Below are 24,878 nucleotides of genomic sequence, written 5' to 3' on the forward strand. Positions count from 1 at the left end.
TCTCCTGCAAGGTTAGATGGCTGAGCTCACACGTGGCGGAGAGTCCCCGTGTCCCAGAGAGCGGGGCCCCCGCCAGCTCTGAGACAGCTCTCCTGGCCTGGAGCCGTCTCCCATCCAGGGTGGGTGACAATCCACAGAGGCAAGTGAATCCTGTGACCCAGGGAAGGTTTTCCACAAAGCTGGCATCCGCACGGACCCCTGTCCCAGGGCTGCCCCCCCACACAGCTGGGCGTTGCCTTTGCAGGTTTCACTGGGCTCTGAGCTCTCGGTGACGTGAGGGCCCCCACTGTCCTCTCTGAGACCACTCCCAAGGGCGTTGGGGGTCCCTGCCAGAACCAGGGAGAAATTCCTGCCAAGGGGAACTCCATCCTGGACCCTGGACCCTGGGCAGAGCTGGGCGAAGCCTGCACCCCCATCCCCTTTCTCCTCTGTCCGGAGCACTGAGCTTCTTGGGATCCACGGTGCCACCTGCGTTATCCGCGGCCCTCGTGCACGCCGGCCTCTCCTGCCCCTGTGGGTGCTCTGTGGGGCCTGGGAGTGATGACGTTCCTTCCGTGGGTGCATCCAGTGTCTGCGCGGGTCCTAGTTATGCACGAATGCATGAATGAGAGGATGCATGAATGAGGGGATGAATGCATGAATGAGGGAATGAATGAATGAGGGAATGATAGCTTCCTGCTTTTGCACCCCAGAACTTCGGAGCCAGACAGATGCCCAAGAAGGGCTATTGGGGTCCCTTGGGTGGGGCCCGGCACGAGCTGGGCCCGGGGTCGCCGGCCAGGTCCCAGCTGTCCGCGCGGCTCCACCTGATCGCAGCCTCTCCACGGGCCCTCTTGGTTTTGTGGCCCTGGGCGGGCGAAAGCTCCCCGCCCCCACCCCCACCCTGGGGACCACTGCTTCTTCCCGCCCCCCTCGGCAGCCCGCGGAGGCAGACTGGCGGGATGTGTAATTTGCAGTCGCTAATTGTGATGCCCAGCAGCTTGCAGGGCTAAAAATAGTCTCGGTTTTTGTTGAGTAGGTGAAAAAATAGAGCTGCCTGGGAAAGAAACCCCCCTGGCCAAGCCCGGCGCGCGCCCCGCCCCCACTCCTGGCGGATCCGGCCCCGGTTTCCCGGACGCTGAAAAGTTTCTCAGCGTGGGGGTCTTCGGAGAGTGTGTGGGTCCTGGGGTCTCGGGCAGAGTGTGGGGCCGTGCACTCTGCCGCCCCGTGTCTCCTGCTCAGGCCGGGCCAGTCCCCTGCAGGCCGCCCCCTGCCGGCCGCCCTGGGGAACACTCAGGGGCGCGCTGCGACGCCGTGGGAGGGGCAGACAGGGCCGAGTGAGCCCCGCGCCCTCCTCTGAGGGCACCCAGCGCACGGCTCAGCCCCGACTCACGCGATTAGTTACAGAAAGCTTGTCCTCGTCCCTGCACTTCTCAGAAACTTCCAGACTCCACGCGGGGAAGCGGAGGGGGTGCCCCAGAGCCCTGACTGAGCCCTGGGGATGGCTCCCTGGTCTCCTCCCCTTCCCCAGGTGGGTCTTACAGGGCAGGGTCTGCCGCGTCCCTGGCCTAGCAGTCACTAAGTATTGAGAGTGCTTGGAGCCAGGAGCTCGTGCCCGGCCCGGATTGGGGGGGGCATGAGAGCGAGGGAGTGGAGGCTTTGGCATGGGCGTGCTCCCCAGGGAGCAGAGCCCACGGATCCCACCTCCATGTGCCTCCCTGGGCGTTGCTGGGGAGAATCTGGGAGGCTCCCGGCAGCAGCCCGCCTGGAGTGAGCAGGCAGAACGCGCCCACTGGCAGCTCCGGGCTGTTCCCTGCTGCCCCCCCCCCCCCCCCCCGGCAGCGGTGAGCAAGGCAGAGATGCAGGGTGCACCTGACCCCTTGTGTTGTCAGCTTAACACAGCAGCTCCCTGCAGGGAGGAGGGATGAGAGGCCCCGCCCCCTGGCTGACAGCTGGGGACACTGAGGCTCAGAGCCACCCCGTGGAGGCAGAGGCAGATCTGGGCCCAGGGCAGGGAGCGCAGGGCAGGACTTGGGCGTGCGGGAGACGGGGCTGCAGCCGCGGGGAGCTCTCCCCAGGCCCAGGGAGGGGCTGAGGATGGCAGGCGTGAGCCCTCACTGCTGACGACAGCACAGGTGGCAGCTGGGGCAGCTCGGGCAGAGCCTGGCAGAGCGGTGCTGGTTGTGGGGGGCGGCGGTGCTGGTCCCAAGAAGCCCCCTGCCCCTGCTTGCTCTGCCCACCTCACCTCCAGGGCCAGTCACGGCAGGGGGTGCAGACCCCTGCGTGTGGCTGTCGCAGTAATAGGGCGGGCGTCCTCTGAGGTCCCAGACAGGAAGACCCCCCTTCCTCTGTGGCGCCCCCAGAGAGTCCGGTGCGGTCCCAGGCTCTCTCTAGCTGGCAGGAGGGCCCCTCCCCCTCAGCCTACAGCCTGGGGCCACTGGCCCGTGGGGGCGTGGGGGGGCATGAGTGGGAGTGTAAGGAGACGGTGAATCACTCGCACCCGCCTCCCTGTGAGCACTTTTTCCCCCCTGAGTGGCTGAGGTCTATAATTAGAAACTGCTTGCCTTCCTGCCTGAACCACGGAGGAGCTGCAAGGCGCTGAGAGGAGGCCCTTGGGGGTGCAAACCTGTCCCCTCCCCCAGCTGGATTTGGGGGAGGCGGGGGTCCCGGCAGCTTCCTTGCTGTGGCCCTCCGGCTGCCGGCCAGCCTTGCGCCATCCTGGTTCTCAGCGGTCCCTGCAGCCTGGGGCGGGGGTGGGGGGTGGTGGGCTGCATGCAGCTGAGGCAGGACAAAGGCGCCCCCTGCCTTCTGCTCCCATGTGCACCTGGAAAACCACGAGATTGCCAGTGGTAGGGCTGCACCCCCATCCATCCCCACCTCAACCAGTGGACTCGGATTCTTGGGGGTGTCTTTGGAAGGTCCCCAGGTGACAGCACGGGCCGGTGTAGCTGGCACAAGGCACCTGGGGGTGGGCACTCTCTGAGACTGAGCTCCCGGGCCTCCGTGCACCTGCGTGGGAATCGCCTGCTGTCTTGCAGGAGGAGGCATGCTTGGGAACTCGGGTCACGCTGCTGCTGCTGTTGGGACAGCGGTGCCTTGTGGGGGAGGGCTACCTGACAGGGAGGAGGTGCAGGCAGGCAGGGAACAAGCCTGGCTCTGGAGCAGCCGTGCAAGGTGTCTGTGTCCTGGGCACCCTGTGGCTGTGGGGGCTCCCGGGCAGTCACGCCGGTGGGAGTCAGCTCCGGGGAGGCGGCGACCTGGCACTTTACGCTGAAGGTTCATTTGATCCTCTCGGCTAGCCTGTGAGTAGTCCTCTCTGTGCCCATTTTAGAGAGGACATTGAGGCCCTGGGAGTCAGAGGATCCTTCCAAAGCCGCAAGCGGCTGAGGCAGGCTCAGGCTCTGGCCATCTTCGATCTCGTTGCGGGACCTGGGGCAGTGACCTGCCCTGCTGGGCCTTGTCCTCACCTGCAGTATTGGAGAGTAATGAATGTCTTGCGGGGGGGGGGTTTACTACGGGGTCTCAGAGCCAGCCCTGGAGCCACATGCAACACACAGGGTCTCAGCTTGGTGTGCTGGATGACCTCTGTCGCCGTGCACTCCCTCCCAGGGGGTGCCGACGGGGCCGGCGTCCAGCTCTGACGGCCCGAGAGGGGGCTGGGCGCCACGTGGCTGGCACAGGAGAGGTGGACTCCAGGTGCGAGAGCAGGCCCGGTGGGAGTGGCCTGCAGAGGCTTGGTTCCTGGGAGGCAGCAGGAGTGACAGGTGGGCTGGGGAGACCCCAGGGCCCCTCCACCTATTAGCCAGGCCGCTGTGGGCTCTGGTGATTCCCTGGGAGGCTTCTGAGCCCCCAGAAGCCCCCGCCCACCTGGGGCACCCCTGCTGGCCCTCCCTAGCCCCCCCCCAAAGTGACTAGGCCCTGCCCACTCGCCTGTCCCCTTTCTGCAGTGGGCAGTGGCTGTGGTCCCAGACTGGCTCCCAGTCTCCCTGCAGGCTGGACGGAGGGTGGCCTTGCGCTGGAGGATGGGTGGGGGCTGTGTGAGTTAGTGGGGTGCTAGAACGTCCCCCCACAACACCCCCTGACCAGAGCAACGGCGGGAGAGGCTGGTGGCCTGGAGTTGTCATCTTTGATGAGCCTGGGATCTTGGGGTGAAGAGGCCAAAAGAGCGAGATCACCACCTGCCCGCCACTCACCTTTTGAACCTGGGACTATGCCCTGCTGGGGCAGCCGCTCCAGTCTGTGTGTGGGCAAGGTGCTGGGGTCCCAGAAACCCACTTCTATTATTTCGCTGTCCTCCTCTGAGCTGGCAAGAGGACACACAGTCAGATGACACAGCCACTCACAGCTGCGGGGGCCAGCAGTCTGGGATCAATCCAGGAAGGCTTCCTGGAGGTGGTGACCCCTGGGCTGGATTGACATCCCAGGCTTTCTTGAGTTGAGTTCTTTCCTGTTGGGCGTCGGTTGCGATGTGGGAACGAGGAAGGGTCTGCTCCTTCGAAGGATGCCTGAGTGAGGGGCCAGGCTGGGGATGGGCCGTGAGCGTGCATTGTAACACATACCTCTGTACCACCAGGAGACTGGCTCTGTGTCCAGGCTCCTACCACGTGGTCCAGTGCGCCCAAGCAGGGGCCGGACAAACACTTCTCAGCCCCCAGGGGCTCACAGCCTCTTTCCCCTCCCCAGGAAGCTATGCCCCAGACGGCCGTGGTCTTCTCCAGCGTCCTTGGGCCCAGCTGTAGCGGACAGATGCAGCCCAGCATGGGCGAGCGGGGAAGTGGGGCTGGCGGCGGCCCGGGAGGGCTCATCTTCCAAGACGGACGCCTCATCTCGGGGTCCCTGGAGGCCCTGATGGAGCACCTGGTCCCCACGGTGGACTACTACCCCGATGTGAGTGCAGGGCCTGGGGCAGTAGGGGCGGTGGGTGGGGTGCTGCTTCTGGGCAGGGGGGAAGCGGGGCCCAGTGCCACCCCCGTGGGTCCTCACTTCCTGTTCTGCCCTCCCTGGAAGCACAGGTGGCCGGCCTGGGGCAGTCAGCAGTGGCTTTCCTGCTACTGCCCCAGGCAGGTGGACACACACACACATACACACACACACACACACGGGCCAGCAGGGGCCCTGAGTTCTGAGTGGGACTGTGAGATGAGACAGGGTCCAAGTGCAGGGCTGGCACTTGGGGTCCTGGAGCTCATGGCTCAACTGGGAAGTCATAAGGGACCCCCCAACCCCATTTCCCACCCCCCATCCCTGGCTGTGGTCCAGCAGGAGGAGGAGCCAGCCCTGCCCCGCCCCCAGGGGCACACAGCAGCCGCCGCCTCTGCACCTGCAGACGCTACCATCCGCGCTTGGAGGAGGCGTCCTTGGTCACGCGTGGGGGTGGCGTCTCTTAGCAACCATGCTTTGCAGGCCTGCCTGCCCCTTGGCATGAGCTGTGCACCCCTCCCCCCAAGGGAAGGCGGGACCAAGGCACTCCCGGGAGCAGCGGCGGGGCAGGCTGGCCTTGGCCTGGAGGAGGCACAGCCTCCGGCGTCCGCTCTTGGAGGAGTCAGGTCCAGGAGGAGTAGCCTTGGCATTGCCGACCCCTCCCTCTTCCTCCTGTCTTGTGACCCCAAGAACTGCCACTAGCTTCCCAGGAGAGAGTGGAGCCGGCTGGGGGCAGGAGAAGCCACCAGGCCCCAGCCCCTTCCCTCACTGTCTCCCCGTACTCGTGGGCAGCTGACACCCGTGCCCCCCCCACCTCCCCCATCCCCCTTGGAGATACACAGCTTCTCCTTGGAGCTCCAGCTCTGGCCGAGAGCTCGGAGCTGTGATCCCCGTGTGTTCTCCCTCCACATCCCAGCCTCACCTGCTGCCTGGGGCTCCCCCTCTCCCCCAGCAGCTGGAGGGCTGGTGCGGCCAGCAGGAGCCCCAGGCCCCTGAATCCTGCTCCAGGGAGCCCTGCTCCCAACAGCGTGTGGCCGAGCAAGATCCCAGCTGGGGTAGAGTCTCCCCCCTTCCTCACCCTGGGAAGGGCCCCTCCCAGTGCCGATGGCAGGTGGATGCAGGGGGTGGGGCTCTGGCTTGGCAGCTGGGGTCAGAGGCCGTGCCCGGGCCTGTCACCAGGTCTCAGGCCCCAGGCTCCTGCCCCACTGGGCTGTGCCGGGCCCTGCCTCCCAAACCCACACCTACCCCACTGACCAGCTCTGCCCTCCTCAGGCCATGCCCCACCGTCTGGGCCCCGTGCTGCTTGGGGAGACCCTGCCCTCTAAGGCCTACCAGGGTCTAGAGCAACGGAGGGCTTGGGGAGCCCTGTGGGCTGCACAAGGGGTCTGCATTGGCCTGCGAGTCTCCCCACATGCAGGGCTGGGTTTGGCCCGGTGCTGGGGTGGTTGGGCAGCGGGGGGAGGGGGCTGCGGGCGGGGAGTGAGGGTCCAGGCAGCCTGCACCTGTCTCCCTCCTCAGAGGACATACATCTTCACGTTCCTGCTGAGCTCCAGGGTCTTCGTGCCTCCTCATGACCTGCTGGCCCGCGTGGGGCAGATCTGCCTGGAGCAGAGGCAGCGGCTGGAGGCGGGGCCCGAGAAGGTAAGGGCACCCCGCCCTGGAGGGGGTCGGCGGGGGTGGGGGTGGGGGAGGGTATCCGGCTGCACCCTCTGGAACTCCCTCCGGGCTGCTGCCCTTTGGGGGTCCCACCCCCTGCCCCCTGCACCTGCCCACTTTGCTTTTCAGCAAGAGGGCACCAAGAGAGTCTTGCATGGGGTGCCAAGTTTTCGCTCGGCTTTTATGGGGTGCTTTTTTAATTATAGCACCCGAACACGCGGGGACAGGAGGTGCTGGCCCAGGCCTGGGGGTTGGGGGGCCTATGCCACCTGCTCAGGCCTGGGGGTCTCACTCTGCCCCTGCCGCCCCAGGCCAAGCTCAAGTCCTTCTCGGCCAAGGTCGTGCAGCTGCTGAAGGAGTGGACGGAGGCATTCCCTTACGACTTCCAGGACGAGAAGGCCATGGCAGAGCTGAAGGCCATCACACACCGTGTCACCCAGTGTGACGAGGTCAGGGCTCCCTCGGCTCCTGCAGGGTGAGGGTGGGGGGTCTGCATAGGCCCCCTGTCCTGGCACTGCCCTAGGGGATTGCTGCGGCTGGGTCCCCGATCCCCTAATGACAGCTCAGCTGGCCCTGCAACCTGGCGCCGCCAGTGCCTCCCCCAGCCCCTGCCCCTCCCTCAACCCCTGCTCCCCCCCCCCCCCCGGCTCCTTGCAGTGGGGACCTGTTGGAGTGGCTCTAAGATTTCTATCTGCTGTCCTGGCTCCCAGCGGCTCTTGCCTGGGAGAAGCCAGAAACAGCTCAGGGGCTGCCTGTGGGAGAAATCACACTTTGCAGCCAGCAGGCTCTCAGGGCAGCCGGCTCTGGGGTCAGAGGTCAGAGGTTCACGGCGGCTTTGGCTGGGGTCTCGGGCTCCTTGCCAGGCATGTCCCGCCAGCCCATGCTAGCACCGCCTTCACCCCCCCCACCCCCCCGGCCCCCCACAGGAGAACGGCACCGTGAAGAAGGCCATCGCCCAAATGACACAGAGCCTGCTGCTGTCCCTGGCCACCCGGAACCAGCTCCAGGAGCTGCGGGAGAAGCTCCGGCAGCCAGCCATGGACAAAGGGCCCGTCCTCAAGGCCAAGCCACCAGCCGCCCAGAAGGACATCCTGGGCGTGTGCTGCGACCCCCTGGTGCTGGCCCAGCAGCTGACCCACATCGAACTGGTCAGTGCTGCCTGTGCAGGTGTGGCGGGGTGCGCCCTCTGCAGCTCACCCAGGGCCCCTCTGTGCACAGCACTGCATAGCCCCTGCCAATTGGGGCAGAGGGCTCATGAGCCCTGACCTGGGTGCCTCAGGCTGGGCGTGGCCATATGAGTAGTAGGTGCCTGTGCCTGGTGTTAGGCCCACAGGGGCCTGGCAGCCCTGGGTGGCCGGAAGGTGGGAACCACAGAGGGCTGTGAGAAGGCAGAGGGTCTGTGCCCCGGGCTGCACCCCCTCCCCACCGCACTACTCTGTAGCTCTGTCCCTTTCCTCTGAGGGACAGGGCCGTCACCTGCCCCCCGTTTGCTGTCCCTGTGCCCCCAGGAGAGGGTCAGTAGCATTCACCCCGAGGACCTGATACAGATCATCAGCCACACGGACTCCCGGGACAACCACAGGGTGAGTGGGCAGGGCCCTGGCAGGTGGGGTTGTGACACCTGCTGGACCCTTGCAGCACCTGCTCTGGGAGCATGGGAGGGCGAGGTGTGCTGGGAGGGGGCACAGGGCTCCAGACCTGCCCAATCCCCCTGACCTGCTGGATCCCTCCCAGTGCCGAGGGGACCTGACCAAGACCTTCAGCCTGGAGGCCTATGACAACTGGTTCAACTGCCTGAGCATGCTGGTGGCCACTGAAGTGTGCCGGGTAAGCTGACTGCCATGCCTGTGTGCCTCGGTACCCCAGGAGGCTCTGGCTGCTGCCCCAGCCTCAAGCTAGATGACGGAGCTGTCTGTCAATGGCATCTCCATCGTCAGGTGTCCCTCACACAGCAATTCCTTGAGTGACAATGGGGCCTCCATCCAAGGAGTGCCCCACCTCCCTACCCCTGCCCCATGCTCAGCAAACACTCTTTTTTAAAAAAAAATTATTTATTTGAAAGAGTTACAAAAGAAGAGAAAGAGAGAGACAGAGAGAGAGAGAGGGAGAGAGAGAGAGAGAGGGAGAGGTCTTCCATCCACTGGTTCATTCCCAAATGGCCGCTACAGTCAGAGCTAGGCTGATCTGAAGCCAGGAGCCAGGAGCTTCTTCCAGGTCACCCACGCAGGTGCAGGGACCCAAGGACTTGGGCCACCTTTTACTGCCTTCCCAGGCCATAGCAAAAGGCTGAATTGGAAGTAGAGCAGCCGGGACTTGAACTGGTGCCCATATGGGATGCCGGCACTGCAGGTGGTGGCTTTACCTGCTGTGCCACAGTGCCAGCCCCAGCAAGCATTTTTTTGCCAGCCCACACAGGCCCTAGAGGGAGGTGGCCCCATCCCCTTTGGGCCGAGGGAGCTGACCCCAGCCCCGGCCCCCTCGGCCCGTCCAAGTCCCGGGGCCCTTTCGGCCCCCCTGCCTGGCGGCCCCTTGGTGACTCCACACCGAGGCCGTGCCGCCGCCCTCCAGGTGGTGAAAAAGAAGCACCGCACCCGCATGCTGGAGTTCTTCATCGACGTGGCCCGCGAGTGCTTCAACATCGGCAACTTCAACTCCATGATGGCCATCATCTGTGAGTGTCCCGGGGCACGGGCGGGGCAGCCCCTGCGGCCTGCCGCCTCTGCCCTGCCTGACCCAGCCTCCCCACTGTGCCCGCAGCCGGCATGAACCTCAGCCCCGTGGCACGGCTGAAGAAGACGTGGTCCAAGGTCAAGACGGCCAAGTTCGACGTCTTGGAGGTAGGGACCCCCGAGCCCGTGCCCCCGCGGCTGGCTGGCTGGATGCTTGCCCTCCACGGCAGGCTATTCTCGGCCCCCAGGGAGTTCTGGAGAACGGCGAGTGACAGCTGTGGCCGCACAGTCTGACCTGCCTTTCCCTTGCTCCGCGGCCGCTGCTCCGGGGCCATCTGGTCACCCAGAGGCTGGCTCCGGGCGGGAGCTTGTTTGCAGCCTTATGGACATCTTTGAAAGAGAATGCATTAGAAATATTTTTGTTTGAGCCGGCGCCGCGGCTCACTAGGCTAATCCTCCACCTAGCAGCGCCGGCACACCGGGTTCTAGTCCTGGTCGGGGCGCCGGATTCTGTCCCGGTTGCCCCTCTTCCAGGCCAGCTCTCTGCTGTGGCCAGGGAGTGCAGTGGAGGATGGCCCAAGTGCTTGGGCCCTGCACCCCATGGGAGACCAGGATAAGTACCTGGCTCCTGCCTTCGGATCAGCGCGGTGCACCGGCCGCAGTGCGCTGGCCGCGGCGGCCATTGAAGGGTGAACCAATGGCAAAGGAAGACCTTTCTCTCTGTCTCTCTCTCACTGTCCACTCTGCCTGTCAAAAAAAATATTTTTATTTGAGTTTATTTTGTTTGACAGGCAGAGAAAGACACACACACAGAGGCAGACAGAGCTCCCATCCGTTGGCTCACCCCCAGATGCCTGCAGACAGACTGGTCTGGGCTCAAGCTGGGAGTCGGGAGCTCAGTCCAGGCCTCCTGTGTGGGTGGCGGGGACCACTTGAGCCATCATCAGGCCTCCCAGGGCCTGCATTAGCAGGGAGCTGGAGCCAGGGGCTGCAGGCCGGGGCTCCCACAGGGGATGCGGGCGACTTAGCAGCTGGGCTGATCTCTGCCCTCATAGGACCTCTGCTTTGCACAATGTCTGTCTTGGCGGATCTGGTCGGGCCTGGGAGAGGAGCAAGGGAAAGTTTTGGGAGGAGGGTGAGACAAACTCAGAAGGCCTCGTCCTGCGGTTACCTGGGGCTCCCCCCTCCCCGCACTGGCTCCTGGGCTCCACCTGCAGCTGCAGGCAGTGCCCAGAGCAGGCCTGAGGGGGTGCAGGAGCCGGGCACTCACCAGGGCCTCCCTGCCCCCCCCCCAGCACCACATGGACCCCTCCAGCAACTTCTGCAATTACCGCACCGCCCTGCAGGGGGCCACGCAGCGGTCCCAGACGGCCAACAGCAGCCGCGAGAAGATTGTCATCCCTGTGTTCAACCTCTTCGTCAAGGACATCTACTTCCTGCACAAGATCCACACCAACCACCTGCCCAACGGCCACGTGAACTTCAAGGTGAGCTTGGGGCCTGGGGGAGGGGCTGCTCGAGCCCTGCCTGAGGCTGGGAGGAGGTTAGGACTGAGAGCCACGGGGGCGGGGGTGGGGGGCATGGGAGCCCATCTTGGTGGTGGTGGGGTGACCTGGTCACAGAGCTTGGAGTCCCAGGGAGCCTGCATGTACCCAGGGCCTTGGTTCTACAGCTAACCTGGCCAGGGGAGAGAGGGAGAAAGGAGGAGAGGGAGAAAGGAGGAGAGGGAGAGGGGAGAGGGGAGAGGGAGGGGGGAGGGGGGAGGGGGGAGGGGGGAGGGAGGGGGCAGAGGAGGAGAGGGGAAGAGGGAGAGAGAGGGGGAGAGAGAGGGGGGAGGGGAGAGGGGAGAGAGGGGGAGAGGGGAGATGTAGAGGGGGAGAGGGGGGGGAGAGAGGAGAGAGGGGGGGAGAGGAGGAGAGGGAGAGGGAGGGGGAGAGAGAGGGGGAAAGGGGGAGAGAGAGAGGGAGAGGAGGAGAGGGGAGAGAGAGAGGGGGAGAGGAGGAGGGGGGGGAGGAGGAGAGGGAGAGGGAGAGATATCCTAGGGCACAGGGCAGGTAGGGGGGCAGCTGAAAGCACAGAGCAGCTTAGGCGGAGAAGAGGTGGGGCCAGAGAATTCCAGAGGGAGGGAGGGGCTCAGGGCACCTGCCCAAGGATGGCGGGGTGGGGGCGGGGCACCCGTTTCCCACAGTAAGGCCCCAGCCATGGGTGGGGAGCTGAGATCACACAGCAGCCCGACGGCCTGGGCAGAGCGGCCACGGGCTTGGCCCTGCAGCACCAGCACCCGCCTCCCCCAGCCCCGGCCCCTGAGGGAGGGTGATAAGCTCCAGGCGACAGATGGACACCCTGTGCCTTCAGAAATTTTGGGAGATCTCCAGACAGATCCACGAGTTCATGACGTGGACGCAGGTAGAGTGTCCCTTCGAGAAGGACAAGAAGATTCAGAGTTACCTGCTCACGGCGCCCATCTACAATGAGGAAGGTGAGCTGCCCAGGTGACGCTGGCTGGCCGGCTCCGCCTGCAGGGCTGTGGGGGGGGGAACGGGGGGCTGGGAAGCCCTGGGACCCACCCAGAGACCCGCCCTTTGTCCTGGGCCTGGAGGGGAAAACAGGGTGCGGGGGTGGGGATCTAGGGGCTTCTCTGCCTCTCAGGTCTCTTCATCGCCTCGTTTGAAAGTGAAGGCCCTGAGAACCACATGGAAAAGGACAGCTGGAAGACCCTCAGGTTGGACCCTGCCAGGGACCCCCGAGCCCACGGGGTGGGGGTGGGAGGTACCACGCACCTCTCTTCTGCTGGTAAAAGATTGATTTATTTGGAAGGCAGAACTGGAGAGAAATAGAGATCCTCCATCCATTGGTCCACTCTCCAGATGGCCTCCACGGCCAGGGGGCTAGGTCAGATCACAGCCAGCAGCCAGGAGCTTCTTCTGGGTCTCCCACATGGGTGCAGGGGCCCTAGCACTTGGGCCACCTTCTGCTGCTCTCCCAGGCGCATTAGCAGGGAGCGGGATGGGAAGTGGAGCAGTGGCGACTTGAGCCGGCGCCCATGCTGGATGCCGGTGCTGCCGTCCTCAGCCCGGCCCCGGGTCTGCTCTTCTGCAAGGGGCTGCAGGTTCTGCACAACGTGGACCTGCCCTCTGCCCACGCGGGGGCCTGACTCTCACCTTGTTCCCTGTGCACCTGTAGGACGACTCTGCTCAACCGGGCCTGAGGTGCTGCAGGCACAGGACGACGCACTGGCGCGCAGCGAGCTTCCGTCCGGATTGCTGGGCTGTTCAGATGAGGCGGCCTCACTGGCTGGGGTCCATTTTGTATATAACTTTTATGGAAAAAATGGTAATTATTTCATGCATCAACCTTTGGCACTTAACAAAGTTTTTTTGGTTTATTTTAAATAACAGGGCAGGGCCCTGCTTATGGGGAGGGGCGGGGAAAGAGTCTCATGGGAGATGGCGTTCATGATCCCATCTTATTCTAATGAGATGTAGATTTTTATTTTCTACTTTTGATTATTCACACCTTATGAAAAAAAATTAAAAAAAAAAAAAAACAACCCAACCAAAACCAACGTGAGCCCGGCCTGCCCGGATGAGTTTGCCGCCAGCGTCCCTGACGTCGGGTTAGTGCCTTAGAGGCCGCGGGGGCTCAGCGAGGGGCTGGGTGGGTGGCTGGGGGGCTCACGCGCTTCCTTCCGGAGTGTGTGCTTCCCAGAGTTTACATGTCTGTTTTCTTTGATCAGGGATTTCTGGGTTCAGGGGCGGGGTGGGGGGGCGTCTGGTTGGTGGTTTCTCAGCCACGTTTTAGAGAGGAGGAAAAGCTGAGACTGTTGAGAGGGGGCGCCGTGGAGCTGTTTTCCCAGCCTTGCCTCTGAGAGCCGGGCTGAGCTGGGAGGAGAGCGCTACACGGCAGCCTTGGGGACGGTGACAGCTCGGGCTGCGCTGGCTGGTGTCCAGGTTCAAGGGAAAGAGAAGCAAACGCAGGTCCTAGTGGACTGCCCTCCCCCGTCCTGCCCCCGACTGGAATGCGAAACGCGGAGACCCAGCCAGGCCGGCACCCGTTCCCATCCAACTGCACAACACCTGGAGGTGTGCACTCCGCTTTTCCGTGGCCGACTTCCTGGCGTGAATCTCCCTGATCGTGGGCCGGGACACAAGCCGAGCCGGTCCCTCCTGGCTGATTCCGTCTCTTGCAAGAGCTCATCGTCCTTGGCTGTCTCCGAATGCCTGGCTCGGGCAGCAGCCTTGACAGGGAGGGGAAGCCTGGGCCGGGACCAGCCAGGTTCTGATTTCCACATTTCCCGAGGCGGGGGGTGGGGGGGGGCTGGAGAGGAACAGGCCAGGCCTCGGGCGCCCGCTGCCCGGAACCAATGCTTGCACTGACTGTCCCTGTGTTTGCACTTTGAGACGGGCTCCCCGGTGCGGGCCGCTCTGTTGATGTCTGAGAGAGAGGCTTGCACCTTGAGAATCTGTAGTTGGGATCCTGTGATGGAACGTGTTCTGTACGTGTGTGCCGGAGCCGTCCCCCCAGTGTGCACTTCACGGCTCACCACTTTTAGTCCTTACTTGAAACCCTGTCCGCGTCTGCCACTTGATGATTTGCCCCATTGGACACATACCCCCAATTTGCTGTCTCGTTTTTGACATGAACTCTTGAACATAAAGCTGTACCGTAATGCAGGATGTCAGTTCTCGGTGTGGCTGGACATACTTGCATCAATAAAAGAACAGTCGCTCCCCTCCGTGGCCTGCGTGTGTGCTGTGGGGCGGGAGCTGGGATGTCGCTGGGGCGGCCGCAGGGCTTCCTGACAAACCGGGCGAGCGGCCTTCCTCCAGTCCTGCAAGCCCCTGCTCACGGCGGGCTTTTCACACTTTTCACATCGCTGACACGAGGCTAGAAAAGGCACGTTCCAGGCCGGCCTCCTCAAAGTGGGCTCCCCAAAGACCCTGGTGGCACGGGAGCACAGCGGCTCAGTCACCACAGGGCTCCTGCGTCCGTGCCCGCTGTAGGGCTCTGGCCGGGGAAGGGAGGCTGGGGAGCCCAGGCCGGGGTGGGGCACTCCTGGAATGAGTCCTGGGAGTTCCTGTCCCACTATTCTGGACCCTGCCCTGTGCCTTTAGAAGTGAAAGCTCACTCTTTTTCTTAAGATTTATTTATTTGAAAGAGAGAGAGAGAGAGAGAGAGAGAGGTCTTTCATCCACTGGGTTTACTCCCCAAGTGGCCGCAGTGGCCAGAGCTGAGCTGATCAGAAGCCAGGAGCCAGAAGCTTCTGGGTCTCCCGCACTGGTGCAGAAACCCAAGCACTTGGGCATCTTCCACTGCTTTCCCAGGCCATAGCAGAGAGCTGGATCAGAAGAGGAGCAGCCGGGCCTTGAACTGGCAGCACCCATATGGGATGCCGGCACTGCAGGCCAGGGCTTTATCCGGTACGCCACCGTGCCGGTCCCAAAAATTCATTTTCAGTGTCTTCCCATAGACCAGCCCTGCCCAACAGAAAAGTCTGCAGTGTAGGAATGTTCAGTGGCGGCTAACCACGGGTGGGTACTGAGCACTGAGATGCAGCCGGTGTGTGCGTGCGGAGCTGACTGCAAGTTTAAATGGCCGGTGTCACTGCTGCGGGGCTGAAGGCTGGGCTGAGGGGCAGACAGTACGCGGCAGGTGTGCGGCTGTTTGTGGAGCAAACAAGGACGCCTGTGCAGATGTGAGCCCTGCTGGCACTGACACCGTTTCCTGGCTGTTGCTTCTGCCAGTTTCACGTGCCTCTCAGCCAAAGCAGGGGCCGCACAGCACTGGGGCTGTGCCCTGGCTGTGGGCGTGCTGGGCTGGCCAGGGGTGGCCAGGTCACTGGCGGCGGCGGCCCTGGAAGCAGCCTTGTTGGAAACGTACCTTCAGGTCCCACCGGACCTGCAACTCTGAAGTCGGGAGGCCTGGCCGCACACGTTTGTGAGGGCTGCAGGCGTGGGCCGCTCCTGTCTGTCCCTAGCCCACCTCTCCCAGGCACGGTTCCCAGCTGCAGATGCCTGGACACGGCGCTTAGACGGCACACACTTGTGGCACCCAGCTCGCCACGCGGCACCCCTCGGAAGGGAACACCTGGAGTCCCAACACAGCCACGGCGTCGTCACCAGAGCGTCTCCAGCAGTAGCAAGCACACGCGTGGTGAGGACAAGGCCCCACAGACGGGAGGCTGGAAACACTTTCTAACGGTCAGTTCCCACCATGTTAACCCACTTCCCTCAGCGAGGTCAGGCTGTTGTGAGGAAGACAGAGGGTGGCCTCCAAGCCCGCCAAGTACCCACCCCAAGAGACGAACCAGGATGCTCAGGGGTGCGGGGGTGTGTGCTCAACAAGGCTGTGCAGTGGAAACGACATCACACGCCTGACGGCTCGGGCACTGGCAGACCAGGCGCTGGCCCATGGACAAAGCTGTGGAAAATTCCAACACCCAAGCAAAGGCAGGGAGGCGCTGCAGCCGGCTTTTGCCCTCAGGGCAGGGGCCAGGAGCTTCCACCTGCAGGTCCACAGGGGATCAAATGGGAGCCCCCGGCCTATAAAGCTGGCATCCCAGTAGCCACCTGCAACATACCTGCAACCCCACGAGGGCGAGGGTGAGGGAGCCTGCCCGTCTCGACCCTGACACTGAATGGAGGCGGGGGACTTTACCCCTGGTCATTTAGAACACAACCAGGGAGTCAGAGTGTCGTGCATACATCGCACTGGCCCAGCAGACTGCGCTGAGCAAGTGAGTAGCTGCACGTGGCCCTGAACTGGCACAAACCGTAAGTGCCCCAAGCAGATCTGCACTCCAGTGCTAACAACCTCCCCATCACTGGGTCTAATCTCACACACCCGTCTGTTGGGTTTAAACAAATCTGCCAGTCTGGGTCCTGGTTCCTCCACTGCTGTCCCAGCTTCCTGCTAACGCATGCTGGGGCCTGAGTGAGGGCCCAAGTGCTTGCATCCGGGACACCCACATGGGAGGCCAGGATGGAGTTCCTGGTCCTGGCTTCCCTCCTGGTCCATCCCTGCTGCAGTGGGCATTTCAGGAAGAACCAGCAGATGGAAGATGGTCCTCCCACTCCCACCTTGCAATCAGATGAAAAAACATTTTTTTAAAAAACCCAATTACTGTAGCTTTCATTTCTAGTTGCTCTATTTGGTTCTTTTCAAATCTGTTTGCTTATAATTCTGAAGAAATTACCAGACTGTAACACAGAACAGAGCTGGAAAGTAAGAAATGGGCTGAGATACAATAACCATTTTAAGATGTTGTTACTAACAGTCTGAAGGTGCACATGTTATTTAAGATGTTCAGGAGTATGCAAAGAATGAGTCAGAGACGGCATTGAAAACGTAACAGCCGAAAGCTTTTCAGAACTGATAAAGCATGAGCAGAAACAGAAACCAGCCCACATACAGAGGTGTTCTGGTGGGGGCAGCAGGGGCGAGGTCTTCAAGACCTTTCGGGCACTGCCAGCTGTCAGGCTGAGAGCTCCCAGCAGGAAGGATGGCGGTCAGGGACAGAGGGGTATCCAGTCACAGCAACGTGCCAGACGGAAAAGTAACTGCCGATCCAGAACCTGGAGTCGTCAAAAGTACGTTTTTTAAATGAAATAAAAATATTTACAGACAAATTACAATTCAGTTTGCTATCAGCAGACCTACACTTCCAGAAACGCTAAAGGATGAATCCTGACTCCTACAGCAACTCGTATACAAAACTGTTTCCAAAGCCATCACAGACCTTACATGAAGGCAACACAATGAGTAGGCAAAGGTTTCTTAAATTGCACACCCAAAGCACTAGCCATAGAAAAAGAAAACTGAAGAATTCAACTTTGTTAGAGCTGAGAAGTTTAGTAAGAGACATAATTAGGGGAGTGCAAAGCAAACCTTCTCTTGGGAGAGGAACTTTGCAATACAGTTGGCCTTGGGTCCCACATTCATGGATTAACCATCCATGGACCAAGAATATTAGGAAAGAAAAACACTACAGACGTCCCTTCTCGTCATTATTCCCTAAACAGCATGAGTGACACGGAGCACTGACATTGCACTGGGTGTCGTCAGTGATTTACAGGTGAGCTAGAGCACCTGGGAGGTTACATCTCGGTTACACGTGACTATTAGGCCACTTTACACAGGGAACTTGAGCCTCCACCCACTGTGGTACCCATGGGGGTCCTGCGATACGGAGGGATGACTGTACATACACCTGACAAAGGACTCAACTTCAGAATATAGAAGAACTCTCACAAACTCATTTAAAAAAACATAAGCCAATTTTTTAAAAAAGTCAAAAAACCCTTGACATTTCACAAAAGAAGACAGCCAAATGCCCAGTGAGCGTGATACAGTACTCACCATCACCTCCCCGACGATGGACTGACTGAAAGCTACATGATGTACCCACACCCGCACCAGGAGTTAAAGCACCTGACTCAACAAGACTGGAAGTGCTGTGTTCAGGAGGACGTGAACCTCACACCTGGCTGCCAAGGGTCCACTTCTTGAAACGACTGAAAAAAAAAAAAATCCACCAGCCGCCGGCAAGGCTGAGCCAGAAAAAACAGACAGCACAGATGAACAAGATCAGGAGGAGAAAGAGGTTATCACCGTGAGTCCTGCACATCCACGCAGATAAAGCACACTGCCAACAACTCCATGCATCTCATCTGAGTTTTCAAATTTATAAGTACAGACTTCTAGAGAACTACAATTTACCTTAAATAAACTCAATCAAATGATTCTAGATAAAACAGAAAATCTGAATAGTCCTACAATCATCAGGTAAATTTTTTTTTGACAGGCAGAGTGGACAGTGAGAGAGAGACAGAGAGAAAGGTCTTCCTTTGCCGTTGGTTCACCCTCCAATGGCCGCCGCGGCCGGGCCGCTGCAGCCGGCGCACCGCGCTGATCCAAAGGCAGGAGCCAGGTGCTTCTCCTGGTCTCCCATGGGGTGCAGGGCCCAAGCACTTGGGCCATCCTCCACTGCACTCCCTGGCCACAGCAGAGAGCTGGACTGGAAGAGGGGCAACCGGGACAGAATCCGGTGCCCCGACCGGGACTAGAACCCGGTGTGCCAGCACCGCAAGGTTAGCCTAGTGAGCCGCGGCGCCGGCCTCATTAAGTAAATTGAACCAATGAGCCGTCATCTTCCTGGGTAGAAAGTTCCTGCCATGCCACGGGGCTCTCAGGCCGCCTTGCCAAACGTTCAGGGAAGACGTAATTCCAGTTTTACAGATCCCTTCTAGAAACAGGACAAAAGCGGACCTCCGGAACTTACTTTTATAAGCAACCTTAACAGAAAAGTGCAGTGAGGACGAGAAAGGGCAGTTACGGGCAATCTGACTCATGAACATGGATGAAAACATTTCACACACACACACACACACACACCGAACACAGATGTGTGTATGTATGCAAACCCAATCCCGCAATGTCAAGCAAGGATAATAATACATTGTGACTCACTGGGGTTTGCCCAGGAATGCAAAGTACTTCAGAAAATCGATTAATTCATTAATGCAACATACAGTACAGGATTTTAGACTGTTCCCAGCCCTTGCACTGCAGAACGCGAGCGGGGGTGCATTTTAACCTCCTCCATCAACACTGCTGGACAAGTCCTAACAAGCAGCAAGAGGCAAAAAACGGAAATCAAAGACCAAAAAACTGAAGTGAAAGCTTCCAGCACTCATGTGGTGTGAGTAAATGATACAGTTGTGCAACTGCAAAACAAACCAGAAATGTATCATTAAAGAGTTTCTGAAGACAAAATATACAAAAATAAATGACTTCCAAATAGCAACAGGCAATAGAAACAAACAGAAGACAGGTATGGCATAAAAATGCAAAGTATCTAGAAAAAAAATCTAAAAAATAATATACGTGTGTTTACTGTGTGAAAAATTATGAAACTCCAGAGTATGTCGTGTTCAAAGACTGGAAGATTCCTTGTAAAGATGTCAGCATTTCCCAAAGGGAGCTGCCAGATTTAATGAGACCCCAGCCAAATTCAGAGAAGTTTTTTATGAGACTTACTCAGCTTACTCTAGCATTTATATCAAAGTGCAAAGGCTGTGCCCAGGATGGCCTTTCAGGAAAAGGTGAGTGGACAAGTTCTCCCGGGTATCAACCAGCTTAGAGTCAGTCAGACCGCGGGTTAGGGGTGCGGTGACAGGAGCCCCCAGTGCTGCTCCTGCAGGGACAGCCGGTGGACGACGGGGTGCTCTGCACAACAGTAAGGTGGTGCTGGACAGCAGTGAAGGTGACCCTCACCTCACACCACACACAGATCTCTCCCGTTTGAAGGCCTGAGAAATTCAAAGCTACCCACGAGGGTTTTCGAACAAGCTACAGTGTCTTTAAGAAACCCTTCCCTATTACCGAGTCATAAATCAACAATAAAAACTAGAAACCAACACCCCACCAAAGAAGAGGTACAGAGGAGAACAAGTGCAGGAAAATAGGTTGCACATCTAAGTCGTCAGGGAACTGCAAACAAAACGAGACACCACCACAGACCTGTTGGCCGGCCAACTTCCAGAACGCTGACGCCATCACACACATCACTCACTGCAGGGGGCAGGGCAAAACGGTGTGTTCACTTTGGAGGAATTCGGTGGTGTCTTCCAGAACTGAACAATGCCCTCACCACACAATCCAGTAAACGTATCTGCCCAAAGATGCTGAAAACTAGGACCACATAAAAACCTGCACCTGGGTGTTCACGGTAGCTTTGTTCATCACTGCCAACAACTAACACGTCCTCTGACGGGTGACGGCACAGACTGGAACGTGCAGACTATGGGGTTACTTTCCAGCACGAAGCCATGAAAAAATACAACAAAAACGTAGATGAGGATTACTCAGGGAAAGAAACCCACCTGGAAAGCTCCCCGGAGTGACTCCAACTATGGAGGCAAAGACCAGGGTTTGCCAGCAGTTAGTGGGAGGCAGGGGTGAACAGGCAGAGCACCGAAGATTTTCAAGGGCAGTGAAACAAATTGCTGTGTGTGACACTGCGGTGGTGCACACGCGTCCTCACACACTCGTCTAAACGCAGGGATCCACAACACCAGGAGTGGACCCTAATGCTAACTATGGACGTGAGTGGTGATGCGGTGTCACACACACACACACACACACAGTTTTTGTATACACTATATACATGTGCACACTGTATTTTTCTTATACATACGTACCTGTGATCAAGGTTAATTTACAAATTAGGCATAGTAGATTAACAATGATTAATAATGAAGTAGAACAATTATATACTGGAATAAAAGTTACGTGAATGTGGTGTCTCTCAAAATACGTTCCTGCATGGCACCTACCGTTCCTGTGATGACGTGAGGTGGAGCGAGGTGAACGGTGCCGGTGCCGATGCCGTTGAGTGTGAGGCTACTGCTGCCCCTCCCCTGAAGGCCAAACCCCGGTTCCTCCAGGCTGCAGCAGTCAATGAATCTGAGAGCCCAGGCTGCTACCAAGTGACTGTACACACTGATTCACATCCAGGTGGGCTGCAGAGAGACCTTATCACACTGTTCAGCATGGCATGCGATTTAAAACTGAAGATGTTTTATTTCTGGAAATGTCCATTTAATACTTTTAGACCATGGCTGATCAAGGGTAACTGGAACTGCACGCGGGAGGAGCACGGACTGTGGAAGCCATCTGATCCTTCTGCTCACTCTGCTGGAAGCTAGGACTGCACAAAACAAAGCTGATTTCATAAAGGACAAAGATCAATCAGACTAAAGCGAATCTTTATTCATAGAAGTACCATAAAGAATGAGGAAAGCAAAAAAGCTATTTAACACACACACACACACACACACACAAGAATAAAATGAGGAGGGGCTGGTGCCGTGGCTCACTTGATCTTCCGCCTGTGGTGCTGGCATCCCATATGGGCGCCGGATTCTGTCCTGGTTGCTCCTTTTCCAGTCCAGCTCTCTGCTGTGGCCCAGGAGGGCAGTGTGGGATGGCCCAAGTGCTTGGGCCCTGCACCTGCATGAGAGACCAGGAGGAGCACCTGGCTCCTGGCTTCAGATCGGCGCAGCACCGGCCGTAGTGGCCATTGGGGAGTGAACCAATGGAAGGAAGACCTCTCTCTCTCTCTCTAAATATATATAAATATATATATATATATATATATATATATATATATATATATAAACTACCTGTCAAACAAATTAAAAAAAAAAGGAATGAGGAAAGACAAACTACACCCTGGGAAAAAGATATCTGCAAATATTTTAAACAAAAATAACTGGTATTCAAAATGTACAAAAAAATTCTATGAACTGGTAAAAATGGGTAAAAGCCTAGCAATGCAAAGTATCTGCCCATTAGATTAGCAAGAACTAACAGGCTTATAAAACTAAATATTGCCAAGTATGCAAAACTAACTCTCACCCAGTGCTGGAAGGTGGCTCACCTGAAAGTAGGACCCATGTGCGTGGCCAATGACTGCACATTTACTCCCAGAGAAACACTGGCACAGCTGCTGGAGACAGGTGCAGTGTGGTCATGCAGCACTGCCTGAACCACCACAGCAAGCAAGCAAACAGCAAAATACAACAACAACAAACATTTACCAACAGCAGAATTTTGCAATACTGTACTATAGTCAAACAATGGAATACTATTCAATAGTAAAAAAGAGTGAATTTTGAGACTGACATGGGTGACTTTCAGTATAAAATTGCATGAAAGAAAGTTAGAGACTACACAATGAAATAATAATGTACGTAAATTCAAAGCCAGGCAGAACTAAACAGTATTTTGGGTAGAGATACATACACAGTTGAGAAAACAATGGAGTAAAGGAAGTAAAAAATGGTTACAACAACCAGGGGGACTGCTACAGAGAGGGTGAGGGTGTGGGGTGCAGAGGGGCACACAGGGGTCACTGGTGACGTCCCTGAGGTCTGCTGCACTGGTTCGCTTTCTTATTCTTTAAAATGCACAAATGCATATGGTGTACTTTTCTGTATTTATGACTTTTTTCAACAGAAAGACAATGATATATCACAACTGCATTTAACTTTTGGTAATAAAATACTTTATTGGTACCATTTAATGTCAAAAACATAGTATATTTCCACTGCTTAGCTTCTGTCTTTAAATTAAAAGCTAGTTTAAAAAAACAGGAATAAAAGTAAAATAATTTTTCTCAAAAAACAATCCTCGACTTACCTGTGCAAATAGTTAAGTTCTCTCACTTTAAATACCATAATTCACTGGGCTTCACGATAAATAATTGTATATAAAAGACGATGGCGGTCTGAACTGTTTTGCAGAGAACATTTTACATATCCTTTAAAAAACACCTAAACACTACCCTGACTTAAAGTTTGTAATAATTGGTTAAGAGGAATTGTAAAACTCAATTCATTTAGCACCTAGGAATTTAGAACGTTTGATATTTCAGATATAATTTACTGACCAAAAGGAGTAACGATTTTTCATGTGTGAACTTTCAGGGGTTTATATACAACGAGGTCCTTTTTAAAAGGAAAAGGCTAAAAAGTTCATGCATGCTTTCCACCTTCTCTCTATTTTCTGGATCAAGCGACTGACCCAGTGGTAAAAGAGCCGCGAGCGATAAATAACGTAGTACAGTCCTACCTGAATATATTTCCTTATTCATTTTGTCTGTAGTTTATACCTCAATTAAAACAACATTCTTTCTATAGGCAAGTAATACATTTCTCTAAAATATTCTATAGTTCAGATTTCAGTTCAGACTATCTTCTCTCTCCTCAAATCAGTTCTCTTACAGTAGATCTCATTAAATTGTCTTCTTCGCCTCAGTGACATTCTTTCAACTCACTACTGTAACAATGCAAGTACATATATATTAGTTAAAATAAAGGATAATAAATATATATGGATCCATGCTAAATGAGACAATACAAAGCGAAAAACAAACAAAATCACACTACAGTATCTATCCCAAGCCACCATGGGAAGGCCCTGGTGTAGCTCACTCACGTAAACTGACGTTCTGAGACACTGCTGATATCCTGTACGCCACCATAATTAAAAGCTGTTAAAAATGTTTCTGTGTTTGTTTCTGCTGTTCAACAGTTACTGCAACTACGACTATTAGTCCTGAACATGATGTTATAGTTGTATATTTATTTAAGCCACAGGCTCTAACCTGTCTCCTATTATTACTCATTCATTGAGAAAGACATTCAGGGGTTTGGATTTTTGTTCTCTCTTGATTGGTTGGGGATTTACAGGGCCATTTAATTATCCTCTGCTTCAGTGCAAACGGACTCTTCGGCCAACCAGAGCCCTTTATTTAGACATCAAGCAGACGAGCTTGGCGGCTGGCAGGTGAACACTACTCCTGTGAGACTATCTTCCCACAGGGAAGGGAGGCACCTGGCCCTCCCTCTGCCCGGCACATCCCGTCCCGCCACCCCCTGCAGCCGGGGCAACACGAAATCCCACATGCAGGCAGAACAGGGCACAGCGTAGAAACTAACTCAAACACCAGATCTCATTTGTCAATTATGTCATAGTGCAGTATTCTCCGAGAACAGAGGCTTCGCGTTGAAACCTTTTCTTGTATCAAGCTGAAATGCTAAAGTAATGTCAGAAAGAACATGGAAAATAAACACGTCTTCCCTGAAAGAGGCACTGCAGCTGGCGCTGGCATTAAGGCTGAATACGCAGTGCTGGCTGGGGTGCAGCCACCCTAACCAGCCGCCTCGCTGTTTGTCCTGTACGCCTGTTTATGAAGGTGCGTTTCTATCTCCTCCCTGAAGACCAGCATCCCCAGGTGGGAGTGAGAGGCCTCGTTCATGGCTTTGGACTGGATGCACATGCGGTACTGCTCGGGGGTCAGCTCATCCGCACAGCGTTTCTCGTGCCAGAGGTGGAAGAGGCCAGGCACTGGAGTCCGAACGACGATTAGGTCCCCGTGTAAGTATTTTCGGTAAAGATGAACATCTTCTCCACCCCAGCCTTTTACTTCCATGTCAAATCCACCTGCAGGGTCAAAATGGACACGGTAAGCAACTGCCTGACACCCACGGCACCTGCAGGCCTCGTAAAAACAGGCGTTTTGCTTCCACCGAGCTGGAGGACTGATGTCCCTGTTTGCCGTCCAGCTGCCAGGTGCTAGGAGGACCCCAGCAGCTCCAGGCCATCAGCGTGAGATCAAACGTCTGAGAACACTTTGGAAATGTGAAAAGATCTACAGAAAACCTGTAGAAAGTCAAATGGAAGAGAAGGATACGTAAACCACCTATAATCTCAGGTTCTTGTTCTATTCTTTGAGATGTGTGTGTTTGTTTCTTTCTGGTTTCCAGAAAACTTCCCAAGAGGGAAAAAAACAAGGACCAAGCTGGAGCTAAAAATGTGAGAATGGGGGAACAGATGATTTAAAAAACAAGAATAAATGAAAGCTACTGAAGCAGTTTACCAGAAAGACAAAGGGCTCAGTGGGTTAGGCCGCCTGCCACATCAGCACCCCATATCAGAGTGCTGGTTCAAGTCCCGTGGCTCCTCTTCCAACCCAGCTCCCTGCTCATGTGCCTGGGAAAGTAGGGGCAGATGGCCCAAGTGCTTGGGCCCCTGGCTTCAGCCTGGCCCAGCCAGCTGCAGTAGCTATTTGGGGAGCTGACTAACTGA

At 57.0% G+C, this 24,878-nt stretch overlaps 2 protein-coding genes across 8 annotated transcripts in view; one reads left to right on the plus strand and one right to left on the minus strand.

Annotated features, from left to right (window-relative positions):
• Nucleotides 1-22,912, plus strand: part of RASGEF1A (RasGEF domain family member 1A) — a 68,375-nt gene extending 45,463 nt beyond the window's left edge. For 4 of the 5 annotated variants that reach the window (XM_070058383.2, XM_070058384.2, XM_070058382.2 and 1 more), the window contains exons 2-13: nt 4,663-4,866; nt 6,418-6,540; nt 6,867-7,004; nt 7,482-7,703; nt 8,064-8,138; nt 8,290-8,382; nt 9,124-9,226; nt 9,313-9,392; nt 10,520-10,711; nt 11,580-11,703; nt 11,874-11,946; nt 12,408-22,912. In XM_070058383.2, coding sequence (XP_069914484.1) covers nt 4,669-4,866; nt 6,418-6,540; nt 6,867-7,004; nt 7,482-7,703; nt 8,064-8,138; nt 8,290-8,382; nt 9,124-9,226; nt 9,313-9,392; nt 10,520-10,711; nt 11,580-11,703; nt 11,874-11,946; nt 12,408-12,432 — 1,446 coding nt within the window. In that variant the 5' untranslated portion in view covers nt 4,663-4,668 and the 3' untranslated portion in view covers nt 12,433-22,912. The remainder of the gene's footprint in view (nt 1-4,662; nt 4,867-6,417; nt 6,541-6,866; nt 7,005-7,481; nt 7,704-8,063; nt 8,139-8,289; nt 8,383-9,123; nt 9,227-9,312; nt 9,393-10,519; nt 10,712-11,579; nt 11,704-11,873; nt 11,947-12,407) is intronic. The other variant, XM_089313707.1, reaches the window with a different exon arrangement.
• Nucleotides 22,271-24,878, minus strand: part of CSGALNACT2 (chondroitin sulfate N-acetylgalactosaminyltransferase 2) — a 49,438-nt gene continuing 46,830 nt past the window's right edge. For all 3 annotated transcript variants that reach the window (XM_002722500.5, XM_089313703.1, XM_070058380.2), the window contains one exon: nt 22,271-24,233. In XM_002722500.5, the coding sequence (XP_002722546.1) occupies nt 23,941-24,233 (293 nt within the window). In that variant the 3' untranslated portion in view covers nt 22,271-23,940. The remainder of the gene's footprint in view (nt 24,234-24,878) is intronic.

This window comes from Oryctolagus cuniculus, chromosome 15 (assembly GCF_051225735.1).
Source record: "Oryctolagus cuniculus isolate XC-2025 breed Fujian yellow rabbit chromosome 15, ASM5122573v1, whole genome shotgun sequence".
Taxonomy (NCBI): domain Eukaryota; kingdom Metazoa; phylum Chordata; class Mammalia; order Lagomorpha; family Leporidae; genus Oryctolagus; species Oryctolagus cuniculus.